At 30.3% G+C, this 15,608-nt stretch overlaps 6 protein-coding genes across 8 annotated transcripts; 3 read left to right on the plus strand and 3 right to left on the minus strand.

The window, feature by feature from the left end:
• Positions 1-42: 42 nt before the first annotated feature.
• IKKbeta (inhibitor of nuclear factor kappa B kinase subunit beta) lies at positions 43-3,285 on the plus strand. Its single transcript, XM_047062934.2, is given in 5 exon segments — positions 43-1,124; positions 1,192-1,618; positions 1,620-1,874; positions 1,938-2,783; positions 2,785-3,285. Coding segments are annotated over 5 exon segments (2,217 nt in total). The 5' UTR covers positions 43-936.
• LOC124499077 (steryl-sulfatase) lies at positions 3,259-6,277 on the minus strand. The gene is given in 5 exon segments (XM_047062936.2): positions 3,259-3,829; positions 3,831-4,231; positions 4,299-4,904; positions 4,960-5,212; positions 6,071-6,277. Coding segments are annotated over 5 exon segments (1,746 nt in total). The 5' UTR covers positions 6,125-6,277; the 3' UTR covers positions 3,259-3,397.
• Positions 6,278-6,362: 85 nt separating this feature from the next.
• On the minus strand, positions 6,363-7,759 carry mRpL45 (mitochondrial ribosomal protein L45). The gene is made up of 2 exons (XM_047062937.2): positions 7,341-7,759; positions 6,363-7,256 (listed from the first exon to the last, which is right to left on the minus strand). The coding sequence occupies exons 1-2, from the start codon at positions 7,683-7,685 to the stop codon at positions 6,612-6,614; spliced, it is 990 nt and encodes a 329-aa protein (XP_046918893.1). The 5' UTR covers positions 7,686-7,759; the 3' UTR covers positions 6,363-6,611.
• Positions 7,760-7,821: 62 nt separating this feature from the next.
• LOC124499079 (splicing regulator SDE2) lies at positions 7,822-9,221 on the plus strand. 2 transcript variants are annotated; one of them, XM_047062938.2, is made up of 2 exons: positions 7,822-8,019; positions 8,071-9,221. In XM_047062938.2, the coding sequence occupies exons 1-2, from the start codon at positions 7,822-7,824 to the stop codon at positions 8,638-8,640; spliced, it is 768 nt and encodes a 255-aa protein (XP_046918894.2). In that variant the 3' UTR covers positions 8,641-9,221. The 2 variants fall into 2 exon arrangements, with proteins under 2 accessions (XP_046918894.2, XP_046918895.2); XM_047062939.2 differs by having other exon boundaries at positions 8,119-9,221.
• A 752-nt stretch (positions 9,222-9,973) lies between these two features.
• On the plus strand, positions 9,974-14,777 carry LOC124499772 (neuroglobin). Of its 2 annotated transcripts, XM_075728688.1 has the most exons (4): positions 9,974-11,327; positions 11,471-13,182; positions 13,359-13,590; positions 14,198-14,777. In XM_075728688.1, exons 2-4 carry the CDS (start codon positions 12,974-12,976, stop codon positions 14,336-14,338), a joined length of 582 nt encoding a protein of 193 aa, XP_075584803.1. In that variant the 5' UTR covers positions 9,974-11,327; positions 11,471-12,973; the 3' UTR covers positions 14,339-14,777. The 2 variants fall into 2 exon arrangements, with proteins under 2 accessions (XP_075584803.1, XP_046919691.1); XM_047063735.2 differs by having other exon boundaries at positions 9,974-13,182.
• mRpS7 (mitochondrial ribosomal protein S7) lies at positions 14,197-15,603 on the minus strand. The gene has a single exon (XM_047063733.2). It carries the CDS (start codon positions 15,508-15,510, stop codon positions 14,827-14,829), a length of 684 nt encoding a protein of 227 aa, XP_046919689.2. The 5' UTR covers positions 15,511-15,603; the 3' UTR covers positions 14,197-14,826.
• Positions 15,604-15,608: the final 5 nt, after the last annotated feature.

The following is a 15,608-nucleotide window of genomic DNA, read 5'->3' on the forward strand; positions in this document are numbered from 1 at the left end:
ATGTTCTACTAATACAAATATCTATTCAAGAGATGACTCAATCAATGTTGAATAGGAGAAAATCATTATAAAACTATCAGCACCGGAAATTTTCAACATCATCAATAATGCAATCAAATTTTCTATTAGTAGATTACCTGAAGAATCTTACCTATTTTCATAGTTTATTTATTTATAACAATATCGATGATTCATTCACTCATCATTACCATTAATTTTTTTCCACCATTTTCATATTTTATTTTAAAAGCATTTGGGTTAGAGAAAAAAAATCAGTTAGATTTTTGTTTTGTTTTGTTTTCAATTTCATTGGTGATATTATCTTCTCACAATCTTTTTTTCAGCTACGTTTTTATGAAGAAGTATATTGAAGGTTGTCTGGTCGTTGTCGTCGTCGTCGTCGCGGTGGACTTTGTAAATTGTCGACATATATACAACACATGATGCAATACACTAGTTTTTTCCACATACCAATAAAACACTCGAATGATGATCAACAGGTAGTAGTCGTCGTCATCATCATCGTCATTATTTCTTATTTACATTGAGTTGCATCCTTGCCTATCCGTATTCATTCACCTTTCAAGTAATAATCATTATTATCTCATCAGAAATACATCAAACATCAAACAATTTGACAGCATTGTTCGGGTTTTTTTCTTTCATATTTTACATTGATTTTGTGATTTCGTTATTTTCATTACTATAGTAAGAAAGACAATGTAATTTAAAGACCTCAATTTATTGCAAATGCCTCTCTCTCTCACTTTATCTCTCATTACTAATTGGATCATCATCGACACTTGTTGCATTATTGATTTGATTTGCAATACGAATAATAAGAATATTATCAAACTGATTTTTGTTTATTTGTCTGTGTTATTTTTATGATTCATTCAACAAGTTCTAATCATCAATCGCTCATCTAATTATTAAATGTCAAATATGCATCATTCTCGACAATTATTGTGTGATATTGGTTCGGTTAAAAATTGGCAACGTGTTCAAACTCTTGGATCGGGAACGTTTGCCACCATCACCTTATGGGTGAATAAAGATACCGATGAACGTATTGCGTTAAAACAAAATTACATGGATGTTGAAAGATATAGTAAAAAACAAATGTAAGTAACATTTTGTCTATAGTGTGTATTGATTTTTTATTTATCCATTTCTCATGAATGACTATAGAACTTATTACTACGAAAGATGGCAACAAGAAATTACATTCATGAAACAATTAAAATGCGAAAACGTCGTAAAAGCATTGGAATTGCCCAAAGAATTCAGTAAATTATCATTGGGGATGCCCATTTTAGCGATGGAATATTGTAGTGGAGGAGATTTACGAAAAGTATTGAATGAACCAACAAATTGTTGTGGTTTGAGTGAGAAAGAAGTGAGACAAATATTAAAACAAATCTCATCGGCAATTAATTGTCTACATAATCTCAATATTGTTCATAGAGATTTGAAACCGGAAAATATTGTTCTGCAACCATTGCCTCATGGTAAAATTTTATATAAATTAACCGATCTTGGATATGCCAAACAATTATCAGAAACAACATCGGCGAATTCATTTGTCGGCACGTTTGAATATTTGGCTCCGGAACTTTTTCCTAAACATACCATATACATCATCAGTGGATAATTGGAGTTTTGGAGTGATTGCATATGAAATCATTACTGGAAGAAGGCCATTTTTACCTAATCATCCTGTTACCGAAGTATTAGAAGCAATAAAGAAGAAAAAATCTGACGATATTTGTACAGAAATCGATGAAAGAGGAAATTTTTATTATTCAAAAGAGATATCACAGCTTAATTACATTAGTAGTATTTTAAAAAGTGATTTAGAAAAGTGGTTAAAGGTAAGTGAAAGCATCTAAATATTTATTGATCATAGAATAATGAAATAATTTTCAAAATTTTAGACTGTTCTTCAATTTGATCCTAAAAAAAGAGGCGGTCGTGATGCATTCAAAGAAATTAAACAAATTGTTAACAAATTCAATGTACAGATTTTCTCAATCTTTTCATATGAAACATTTGCCTATGAAATAACCGAAGAAACACATATAGATGATTTGAAAGAGAAAATATTTGCATCATCCAATATAATACCGGCAAATCAATATTTGTTTTTCCAAAATGGTGATCTTCTTAAGGAAAAAATTGGTCAACAAATTATTCAAACATGGTATACACCGAAAAGTTGGTTCGACCGATATAATCCTATCACAATCAATATGTTTGATTATTCAAAAGAAGTAAATTATCAAGAATTTTATAAATTTCTTTGTTTACCAAATCGAGTCGAAATGATGTTGATGAATTGTGATCAAACAGCAGATTATGATGAATTAAAATTTACTTGGCGAAGTTCAGTGTTTGTTGCTCGTCAAACGGTAGCAAAATATCGATTTGTTCATGAAACATTAAAAAGTTGTATACTTAATGCGATCACAATGTTTAATCGGCTTCAGAATGAAGATGCAATGTTATACAATTCATTGAATCAAATGTTTTCAACAATTAATGCAATGGAAAAATTATTAAAGAAAAATTATTTGAAATTTTCAAACACTGAAGAAACTAATGATGACGTTAAGGACAGTAATCATATATCATCATCATCATCATCATCAATATTTATGAAGCTCAAAAATCTTCATGATTGGCGTAATAACATTTACATTTCCGGTCACTTTGAACGTAATGGACAAATTGTACCTAAATTCGACAAAGAAAAATTCATGTTTGAAGATTTTTTTCAATCACCCAGAAATTGATGAATCATTAATGAACAAATATGTTGACATACAAAAAGCTTACGATATGTTACGAAAATTGAAAAAAGATGAATACAAAAAATATGCATCGAATAATTTAATGGTCAAATTACTTTGTGATATTTTTAAACTAGTCGAAACATTGATGAAAAAAATGTTTTCATTGCTATCGATTTTGATTTCATTCATCAGAAATATCCGTAATCAACAACGAGATTGTCAACGAATCAAAATAGAATTGGATAAATGGAAAACAAATGAGCTTGAAGAATTACAACAAATGATATTCAGAAAAACATATCATGAATATCCTAGTTCAACTGAATCATCTACAGAATTTCTAGCATCACAAGTGATCAGTTTGGATGGATGTAAGGATTCAATTAATCGACAGATTGAAATATTATCCGAATTTGAACGCGAAAATTCACAATGGCAATCTAAAGCATTTGTATTCGAGTCATTAGAATTTAAAGATTTTTTGTTTTAATATGAAAAATTTAAAATCTTGAATATAAATTCATTTTGATATTTAAATTCGAAAGACAGTATTAGCTGTAATAAAATTTATAAAAAATTTATCAAAAGATTATAAAAATAATTTAACATTGACAAAATTTATAACTGCAACAAGGTTGAAGCCATGGTTTCCATATGGAATTGGCAAAAGAAAATTGTGATTCAATATTCGTTGAATTTTTCAACGACATTTCATGTCTTTGGACTGCTTGATTAACTATTAACAAAATTCGTTGACGTCTTTCGTGATTGGAGATGGGCATCATTTCCGATGGATCTTGAGCAATATTGAATAAAAGAGGAGGATCATGATGAACAACCCATTTCCCATAACACATGCAAACGAATGGACATTTATCTTCATTTGGTTTATATAGAGGTGTGTAAAAATATACTTTCCATACATGATTATTGTCTTCAATGTAACGAACACCATGCAAATAAGTGCCACAATAATGGAACATAAAATCATGTGGACTTGAGTCATTTTCACCCCTTAATAATGGAAAAAATGTTACGACCATCAACAATCCGATCTTTGGGTAAAGTAAGATTTAAAATAGCAGGTATAGTGGCAAAAATATCCATTTGCATAGTGGCAGCTGAAATCGTTTTATTTGCAGGAAACATACCAGGCCACATTACAGCAGTAGGAACACGAATTCCACCTTCCATGGCTCCATGACCTTTGCCACCACGAAATATTCCATTTGAACCACCTTCAGGATTACCATTAAGATCAACTTCTTCTAAATGAGCACCATTATCACTACTAAAATAAGTAAATGTTTTATCCAAAATGTCAAGTTCTTTCAGCAAATCTAGCATTTGTCCAACACCTTCATCTAGTTCGAGAACACAATCTCCATATTTACCAAAATGGCTTTTGCCTTTGAATTCATCTGATGGTTTGTGTGCTAACCAAATATCGAATCGAATTATATTAACTTAAACCTTATAGAACTATAAATCGATTATTATTACCTGTATGAACTTTTATAAAATTGAGCATGACAAAAAATGGCCTATTTTCTTCAGTTACATTCCTTATGAATTCACTAGCTTCATCTGTTAATCTTCGGGTTATTCCTTTCAATTGAGTGGGTTGCTCGATTAATTCATTGTTTCGATAAAGTACACTATTCAAAATGGTAATATTTTTCTGAAATATAACAACCAAAGCAGGAAGAATGATTGATAACAATATGACAAAGATAGATAGTGCTGACCAGTTTCGTTTTGTTCTTATAATTATCATACACCCAATTGTGATACCCAACAATGAGATACTTGTTAGCAACAAGTATAAATTCGGAAAATAGGAAAGTACAACACTTTGACCATCATCGCCAAAATCTTTTAAATTAGTCAACGGAATGCCAAAAAAATGATCAAAACCATGATTGTTTGGATGATGACAATTGTCATCTAATTTTGAACAATCCTTTCCCAGATGCCATTTACCGATCAATGCCGTTCGATAATCACTTTGTTGTTTTAATAGCTTCGCAATGGTTAATTCATTTTCGGGTAAACCTCCCGATGAACCGACAAATAGAAAAACACGATTTTTGCCTTTCGCCGTCATCCCTAACAAGTTTTCCGAATTGAAAATTTGATTATTACAGTGGAAATTGACAATTACCATTTCGAATTGGATAGCGTCCAGTGAGAAATGCAGATCGGCTTGGTGTGCAAACTGATGCTGCACTCAGATGTTGGCTAAGTATCAGACCAGCTCTACCTATTCGATCAATGTTTGGCGTTGAAAGACTGTGATTACCAAGTAAACTAAGGTCCCCATAGCCCATATCATCTGCCATCATCAATAAGAAATTTGGTCGGGATACATTTGTATTCGAAACACCAACAACTACTATCGACCATGTGATGATCACCTACATTCAATTTTAATTTTATAACTTATTTAATTTATACAATAAATTTTTTCAATAAATGAATTATAAAATGTCATGAGCTATCGTTCTTATCTAATTCTAATGATGATTATAATTACGATGAAGCGAAATGTTTATCTAGAATATCTTGAATAACATTTTTGGATTCTGGCCGATGAATTTTATCGTCAAATTCTGCACCAATGGCCCACAATGTTTCGATATCATAGAATTCACGTGTTTTTTCCATAAACACATGAACAATTAAATTGTTAAGGTCAATCAATCGCCAATCATCACTTTTGTCAATCAGATCAAGAAATGGATCTTGATGATTTTTTTTCATCTTGTAAATCTTATTCAATATTTCTACGAATGTCTATGAAATAAAATTTTATTTTTATCAATTGCATTGATTAAATGAACATGACTTACTTTCAAATGTCTTTTAGACATGGCTGTACAAACGATCATGTAATCACAATATTTTAAAGATTTTGGCACTTTGATCACAACAATGTCTTGCAAATTTTCTTGACGTAATAAATCTACCATTTCGTTAAGATCAAAAACTCCGGTACGACCTCTTTTTAGATCAAAATTTTGCCGTCTCATATGCATTTTTCTTTGTTCTTTTTGTTTTTGATTAAACATAACATCAACATCATCAAATATTATATCAGCATCTTCATCGTGGAATTTTTTGTACCGTTGTTCCATAATCATTTTTGAATTTGGAATTGATTTTTTCATCTCAGAATCATCAAGATTATCATTGTTATTGATTGGTGAATTCGAGCTATCATTCAACTTTTGATTTGTCATACAAATATTTTTAGAGAAATTGGTTATACTTGCCTGAATAAAATGTTTACGAAAAAGAATGTGACGAAAACATTGATTTTGGATCATTTTGAAGCGTTAATAAATCAAAAAACGAAAAAAGAAAACTGTGTATATCACTATCGAACTATGCAACAATTATCATGATTTTTATTTTGATTTGAAATAATAAAAGCATTCTTTTGCTGCTAAGTTTACATAGCAACAATGGAATGAGATGCATGCATGCATGCACAAAATATTGTGATAATATGATCAACACATCATCACAATTCATATATTTTGTTATGAATTGTTAAAGCAATGATGAAACACAAAGTTTTATTTTATCTATAGAAAATTCATTTTGATATATTTCATTGTAAATCCATTCATTGATTAGTAATTGTAATTATTTACGGGAAATTTTTTTTTTCATTTTATAAATACAAATACAAATTTATTTTTAACAATATAAAAATCCACAATTACAAATACGTAGATTCAAGTTTTTTGACCTTTTTTTCATTTGAAAATTGATCAACATCTTTACAATGAATTATTAGTACAAATGGAACTAAGTGGTAGATTGTTGATTTTTCGTTTCATCTTTGTGTTCATCACTAATTACACCTTCACGTTCGAAACGCAATTCTTCTTCAGTAGGCGGTTCCGGAACCGGATCTCGTATAAATGTTTTAAGTATGGGATCTTTTGGTGGCATCCAATCTGGTATAATTTTAGCATGTAAACGCCAACGGCCATTATAATCGGAGATATTTTTTTCGAAAACAACATATTCAAGAACATCTTTGACTATAGCATCACTACCATACATTAGATGACCAAAACGATCGTAAATGGCTAAAATTTGTCTGGTATTCAGTCTCAAAGTAATCTGGGCAAACATGTTTGTTTTTTCGATCAATGATTGCGTTCTGATCTGTATTACATCTGGTATATCATTAGATTTGATAAAACTCCATTTGATTGTTTTCAAATCTCGTTGAAATGTCATTATCGGATAAGCAAATTCAGTGACATAATCTAAAAGTTTTTCCTTTTCATTCGATGCTAATAACTCATGAGCTTTGATGTAGATGTCTTGAGCTTCTTCAGCAAATGTAGGCAAATCGAAATTATCTTCATAGGATTTAATTTTACGTAAGGCCATAAATGATGAAGTTTTTTGCTTAACATGTGTGGCTTTCTGTGTTACTCCCTGGAATGGATATTTGTATAATAGAAAAAAAAACATTTATAAGTATCGAACCGGATTTGTAAAAAATCAACGATGGCAACGTACCGTTTTGGAAAGTACAGAGAATTTACCATCACCTTCAGGTGGAACATATGGATCGAGTACACCTTGTGTGGTTGTAACAACTATGGGTTTTTCTTTATACTTTTTTGGTGGAGCGATGCCTTTTTCTTTCAACCGTGAAACATATTCTTCCGGCGTCAATTTAGTATCAGATTGGATTCGCTCAAAATCAGGTAGTTCTATTTTCAAAACTTTTTTTGCTCTAGCTTTTCGCCATTCACCTTCGATGCCAACATTCCATGGTTTAATATCTCGAGCATGATATATTGATGCCAGATGAAATGATCGTACGGAATTGAATGTACTGGTAAAATTTTTCAATAACATCTTTAATCTTTAATCACGATATTAATCATGAATTTGAAAAACTTGAAACAATCCAAAACAATCACGTGATTCTGATGGTGCTTGGTGCACATTTCGTACTCTCATATATGAATCAATTGCATCATAAATCAATTTGATGATGCACGCAGTAAAATATTTTTACTCAATTCTTGAATCCATTTGGTTTAGTCTTTTGTTTTTTATTGAAATTCTAAATATCACGATGAATATCATCTATAAATCCCCTTTTGATCGACAACATAAAGTGTTGGAAGCGAATAGAAATGGAATTGTTCCTATTGATGAATTAAAACGTCTCATCTTGCTCAAAGAGGTAATTTTTTATTTATGTCAAAAACCATTAAATAATTTACAATTAATCTAGAATCTTCCTTCTTTATCAATCGATTTCGATGTATTTCGCAATGGAAAGAAAATTGTTGATAACTTGAATCTTGATGGAATTGATATCTTTATTCAATTATTCATACCGATTCCAGGTGGTAAAGGTGGTTTTGGTTCCATGCTTCGAGCAATTGGAGCTCAGATTGAAAAAACAACAAACCGTGAAGCATGCCGTGATCTTAGTGGTCGACGATTGCGAGATGTAAACGAAGAAAAACGTATCAAAGAATGGATAAAAAAACAAGCAGATCGCAAAAAAGAAGAGGAGAAAAAGAAGCGTGAAAAATTAAAACAAATTGCCGAAGGAATTATCGCACCTAATTGTAAATATGATGACGCTGATTTTGAAAAATTTCGTACCGAAATTCCCGACATTATTGATGAATCAATTACGCAAGGTTTACAAAAGCAACAAAGTTCTAGCAAAAGAAAATTGGAAACAGAAAATTCTATCGATGATTCATCATTAGATAATCGTGACCAAAGTGATAAATCAAAAGATAAATCACCAATTTCCTATACCTACAAAAAAATTGGCAAAAAAGCATGATCTTTGGCTAGGCGTAGATATCTCAGATTCAGATGATTCTGATCAAGAAGAAACGCTTGTTGAAAAAATATAATTTATTACACACATACACAAGTACTCAAAATTGACATTCAATCATAATGAATGATGACAGAAAAAATAAACAATTTTTTTTCTTTTACCATCACGACGGACAAACATCGCATCCAATCAGTAAGAAGATATTTTTATTTTTTTTACACTCTAATAATGAGGTCATTGTGTCAACCCAAACAAAATGAAAAATTTTGTTTGATTTGATCCAATGTTTTCTCGAATGTCACTACCATCATCACCAACACAAATTGTAATCTTGTCTTCAACATATATATTCACAATAAATTTTTATCATATACAATAGGATGAAATTTTCTTAACAAATATATCATATTATTCGATTCTTTTGTATAATAACATTACTCAAATTTCTAAAAAGGAATTTCTTTGTATTTATTTGACCAATATGAGATGTGTATATTTTCAAATTATATAAGAATCACTTGTTCCATTCAACTATAGAATTACATCAAAAAAAAAATAAATAAATAAATTTCCATGAACTATTTTCATCATTTTTTTTATTTTAAATAAAATAACTTTCCTCAGAATAATCATTGTCCAATCATAACCATAGTTTGACTTACTAGACTAGATACAATCGATCGACTATAGTATTATACATTCATATACATCAAAAATTTCTTCATACATCATGATCATCATCACCATATTTAATCTATATAAATTTTTTGTTTTGTTTTGTTTGTTTGTTTGGATTACTTGCTTTTTGCAATTTTTTGTTTCTTTGTTGAAAATTTTGATCATCATCATTTGACTTGTTTTGCATTATTCTTATATGCAAGAGTTATTCCAATTGTATTTTTTTTACATTTAATATGTTTGTTGGTTCCAGTATTAAATAGTGCAAATATTGTTTATGTGCATGAGTTTTTGGATTCTTGCTTGAAGCATTAATCGAAGCGAATAAGGAGTGTGTGTGTGTGTGTGTGTGTAAATGAATTCCAATTGTGTGTTCCTATATAATGTATATTTGATAGATAAAAGGAATGAGATAAATTGGAAGAAGAAGAAGAAGAAGAAACTCAATTTCTTCGAATTCATATATTCGTGGCCGTTTTGTATATATATGCTCTAATCGCATATATTCCATGTCCATCCAATGTTCTGAGCACACGTATATATATCTTTCTCTCTTTTCAATTCTTTCATCACCATCACTCCATTCATTCTTTTTATCATTGGTTTTTTTTTTATTTGGAATATTATTGAATGTGAAATTTTTTACACATATACAAATACAGAAAGTCACTATATGTGTGTGGGTATGACAGGAAAAATATTTGAAAAAAACTCTCTCTCTCTCTCTTTATCTCTCTTTTGGTTTTATTATCGAATTGGATGATAATGATGAAAATGTATTGAATGTTGTTGTTTTTATTTCATCGTGGTCACCGTTTCTGTTGTTTGATGATGATTATGACGATGATGATGATCATGTTCTTAGATTGCTAATGTCTATGCTTCAGGCATAATCAATGTAGTCGTTTAAATTGGTGTGTGTGTGTGTTTGTGTATATGCGTGTATGTTAGTGTTGCCTTGAAAAGATCAAGATGAATTTTTTGTTCTCCTCACATTCTACGATGACAACAAAAACAACATCAAATACGAAGACATCGACAAACTATAGTGTTGATGATGATGATGGCAGTGATGATCATTTTGGAAAAGTTTCGAACCACTAACATTTGGTATCGGTTTAACTAAAGGCAAAGAAAAAAAAATTAATACCGACTGTTTATGATAATGGTTACTGGAAGATATACAGGTTGAAGCATTCGATCATCGACAGAACAGGACAGGATAGTAAAGTGAAAAAAAAAATCATACAAAAAATTATTAAAAATACGTATTAAAAAGAGAAACAAATATCATAGATAGATACTGTAATTCGAATGCTTCAAGAAGATTCATCGGATTCACATTCAGTCTGTGTCACTGTGTATGGTTGAAAACAACAAGAGGGAGTGCGAGTGTTTGCTTCAAAAAAAAAAAATATTTTTTTTTACCATCAATGATCATCATATGAGGATCATTCGACAAATTGAAAAAAAAGAGAGAAAGAGAGGCGCTTTCGATCATTCATAGATCAATTCTTCAATCATGCTGTAATAATACTGACGTGAATATTTGAATCAAGAAGAAAATTTTATTAGTTGATGATCATCTCAATCGTAGTAGATTGCTGCTGATATATTGGTTTATCCAAATCTAAATCCATTCTAAACAAAATATATTTCTTATGATGATTGAAACAAAACAACAAAATTCTATTAAAAATTTAATCTTTCTTCACATAATACAATTTTAATGTCCATGTTCACACCCACGACTAACATCGCCACCACCACCATCATCATCATCATCATCATCATCACATACATTCAACAATGTCATTTGCACTAAGATGTTCTTGCTGTTCGAATTCATCGAATGAATGACTAGAAGATCGGCAACAATTTGACGATTGAAACGAAGATCATCTCATCCTAATCGAAGGAACATTTTTTTTTTTTTTTTTTTTGAATAAAAATTGTTGAATGTGTGTTTGTGACACAAAACTTTTACGAATCAATGATAAGATTCAATGGTGCTTCTTCCTTTAAAGATATTTTTTTTTCTTCATTTCAGTTCATTCATTTTGATCATAGTATAGTGTCGTAGTAGTGTTGTTGCCGCCACCATCTTCTCCATTACAGTCGTAATCTTAATGAATTTTTTATTTATTTTTAGCGATCGATTTGAAAAAAAACGTAACTTAATGGAATAAAGAAGAAGAAAAAAGATTTTTCATTTGCGCCATTCTCAAATTGTTGTTGATTATAACACATTTAATATTAACTACGCTTGTTAATGTTGTCGATGTTGATTATGATGATGATGATGATGATCCAAACGTGAAACGTCGAACATTTTGTTTCTTTTCAATATTTCAATAAATAAACGAATAATAAATTCATCATCATCATCGTCGACGTTTTGTGTATCGAATTTTTTCACCCGTTTATTTTGCGGAAATATCAACGCCCATCAACAATTACCATTAATGTCATTTCCATCATCATCATCATCATCATCACCATCATTGTTACCATTATCATCAACATAAAACACATCATCGTGATCATCATCTCAATCACAGTATTTTTGTTATTTCTTTTTTTTTTGTATTTTGATTGTTGATATTTATCATCATCATCATCATCATAAATAATAATAACCATCACCGTCGATATATAAAATTTCATCATAAATCTTCACTTTGAAATTCTCAGTCCCTCCCAAATTCCAGTTTCCTGTGTATGTCTATTCTGTCTTTCAACGCACTCAAAAAGATACAAACAACCAAAAAAAAAACAAAGTTTGATGTGATTATTCATAAGAAAAATACTCTCCCTATCCATTCCTGCAATAGAATATACTATGGTACAACACAAACAAAAAAAACCGAATCATATTGAATTGAAACGAACCGAACCAAACTATAATAGAAGAAAAAAAATCATACGAAAAAAATGAATGAATGAACCACAACGCCCACAAACATTAATTCAATAATATTCGCTCAATGGATTTTTTTTATATGAATGAATTCACTTGTTCAGCATTATCATTATCATCATCATCATCATCATAATCATTATTATCGATTCAAATGATTCATTTTTCTTAATCATCATTCCAAAATAATCATTGTTGTCATCGGTTGTCTAAATGAATCATTTTTATTTGTTTTTGTTCTTTCACCCTAAACATTTATTTGTTCATTTGATTGATTGATTAAAATATTCGAATGTTTGCTTGACCTCTCAACCAAAAAAAAAAAAAAAAAAAATATAATAATAACAAAAAGAAAAAAAAAATAGTGGACAGAAATTAAAAATAAATTAAGCCCTAAAATCTGAAAAAATTGACAAACAAACGAAAAAAAACAAAATAAAAGAAACATAGTGACATAGTGACCATCAAATAGAATTATCATCATTATCCGTGAATAAATGGTGACAAACACAATTCGTAACACCATTGGTGCCTATTCATATATTGTTAAGTTTAATTCGGATTTTGTTTTTTTTGTGTGTCAGTCAAATTCTTTCAAACAATAATCCTTTCATAGGAATTTGAACAAAAAAACAAACAAACAAACAAACATTTCAACAACCAATCAACCGAATTTGAAGAATTTGTTTTCAACTAATTCTCTATATTTTATAAAATAATTAATACAAAAAAAACATGGGTTGTCCATTAAGCAAAAGTGGTGATGATTCGGATTCAAGGCGAAATAAAAATGCGCCCGATCCATTTAAAACAGAGGAAAATATTGGCAACAAAACTATTGATCCAAGACTACCATTGACTGTGAAACAAAAATTCAATTTATCCAAATCATGGAAAGGCATCTCCAGAGAGATGGAAATGACAGGCGTATTGATGTTTGTCAAGTAAGTAAATAATTTCTATAATAGCCCACATATGTGTGTGTGTGTGTGAAATAAAATAAAAAAATAAAATTTACAAATGATCTAATCTCTAATCAAATCGAACCATATCAATCAATTTCTCTCTTTTTTTTGTTTCCTGTCCATTTCCGGTTTTTTTCAATGCTAAAACAATAAAGACTGTTCGAAGAAACGCCAGATATATTGAATTTATTCACAAAATTTCAAGAACTCAAAACTAAAGATAGCCAAATGAAAAGCATGGAATTAGCAGAACATGCAACAAAAGTGATGGCCAATCTAGATGAAATGATCAATGGTCTGGATGATATGGATTATTTTTTTCATCATCTTCATAATTTGGGAAAATTCCATCGAAAGATTCCAGGATTTCAGAAAGAGAATTTTTTGGTGAGTCTCCCAATTTTTATTGATTTTTTCTTTTTTTTTTATTCAAAGTGTGATACAATGGAACCAAAAGAATTTGTTTTGTTCGGTGTTTAATGTTTTCAATTTTCAATATTCGATCAACAGTATATCGCAGCAACAATAGATTCTGTTTATTATTTCGTTTTTAAGCACCATTATTTTTACTTTTCTATAATATGACGTCAGACATATGTTGATCAATTCATTATAATAAAAATAGTGATCCATTTGTGTTAATGATTCAAGATCGATTTTGGAACGATGATCCATTTTTCAAAGAAAAAAAATGAAGAAGAAATTCAAGCGGAAATTCGAATTTCAATTTCCGCAGTAATTGTCCTTTTCTTACTGCAATATAGACTTGTTTATGTAGCTACCAAATAGGCTGTAATTTAGACCAATCGATTTATCAGAGCGAAATAAAGATTTAATTTGCTCGAAATTCGATCCAATCAATCAATAATCGATAAATGTTACCAACACCATTTGTTTGGGAAAACATACTAATTTATATTGTTTCTGTCGTTGTTTTTTTTTTCGTTTCCCAATCCGATTTCGATTTTTTTTTATCCAAATTTCATTTATACAGAAACTAGAGAAGCCATTCATCGAAGCGGTGAAGGAAGTACTACAAGAACGTTATACAGACAATATGGCTAACATTTATAATATAATCATCAAATTAATATTGCAAACAGTTGCCGAAGGTTTCGAAAAAGATTTTGATTAAACATGATTCTAAAACCTTTTTCCCTCATCTAATTCCAATCATCATGAACCTAAAAATAAAAGAAAAAAAACATTTGCCAAAATCCAGATTTTCCTTTGGGTGGGGTGATTGAAATCACAGAAACACAAGTCAAAAAACAAATCAATGCAATTCAATCCATCCATCTATCCATTACCAATCAACACATTATAAATGAATCAACCAATCTCCGAACGGATCAAGAATCGGAAAATGAAGTGAAAAAAATCTCGTGAAATTATGGCATTGAACGTATTTTAACATCAATGTGTCGGTTTTTTTTGTACATAAAAAAATTCTTATTTCTTAATTATTATTCTTATTATACTGTATTCTCTATGATTATTGATGATAATTGACAATAAAAATGTTTGTATAGAGTTTACATACGCACATACAAACAAACAAACAAACAAACAAATGTATTCAAAATTAATAATCGTTACAAAACAATTTATTTTTTCTGATGATCAACCCCATCGATAATGGGCATATGCTTTATTGCTCTCACATTGTCGATGCATATCTTGTTTTTTCTTGACCACTTTGCCTTGGTTATAAAAACAATCAATTAGCTCTCGAGCCATAATTTCTGGAAAAAATTGTTTCCGCGGTTTTGGCCTTTCGACAATCGTTTGGAATAGCCATCGCATGGCCAATTGTTCCGATTCTCTTTCACTAATGGGAAATGGTACTTGATAAGTGGCTCCACCACGTTTGACAGGTCTAGTAATCATTAATGGCATACAATTGGCTATGGCTCCATGAAAAATGACTAATGGATCACAAACGACTTCTTTTGATTGATCATCATCATCGCATCCATCATTATGGTTTCCGGAATTCAATTTTGTCAATTGAATTCGTTTAATAATCATAAATGTTTCACGCATTAACTCACGCATTAATACACGTTGACCTTTTCTAGTACCTCTAGTGATGAATTTAGTTAGGGTTTCATCATAAAACACTGAACATGGATAGCCTGGCCGAGCTGCTGGAATATCACGGTCACGAAGGTTCGAACATTCATCGAGGTTCATTCTTGATGCTGGAATCAATGGTTGGATGACCAATTGAGATTTTTTAACTGCCAAACTAGAGGCTTTTGAATTTCGAGCCACAGCGAAACGGATGATGTTTAAGAAGACCATGATGGTTCTAGAATTTCATAACTTTTTCAAATCGAAAACAATTTTCGAAAGATATTTTCAGCATGGCACAGCTGTTTTTCGTGAAAAGCATGTATTCT

Source organism: Dermatophagoides farinae, chromosome 2 (assembly GCF_024713945.1).
Source record: "Dermatophagoides farinae isolate YC_2012a chromosome 2, ASM2471394v1, whole genome shotgun sequence".
Classification (NCBI taxonomy): domain Eukaryota; kingdom Metazoa; phylum Arthropoda; class Arachnida; order Sarcoptiformes; family Pyroglyphidae; genus Dermatophagoides; species Dermatophagoides farinae.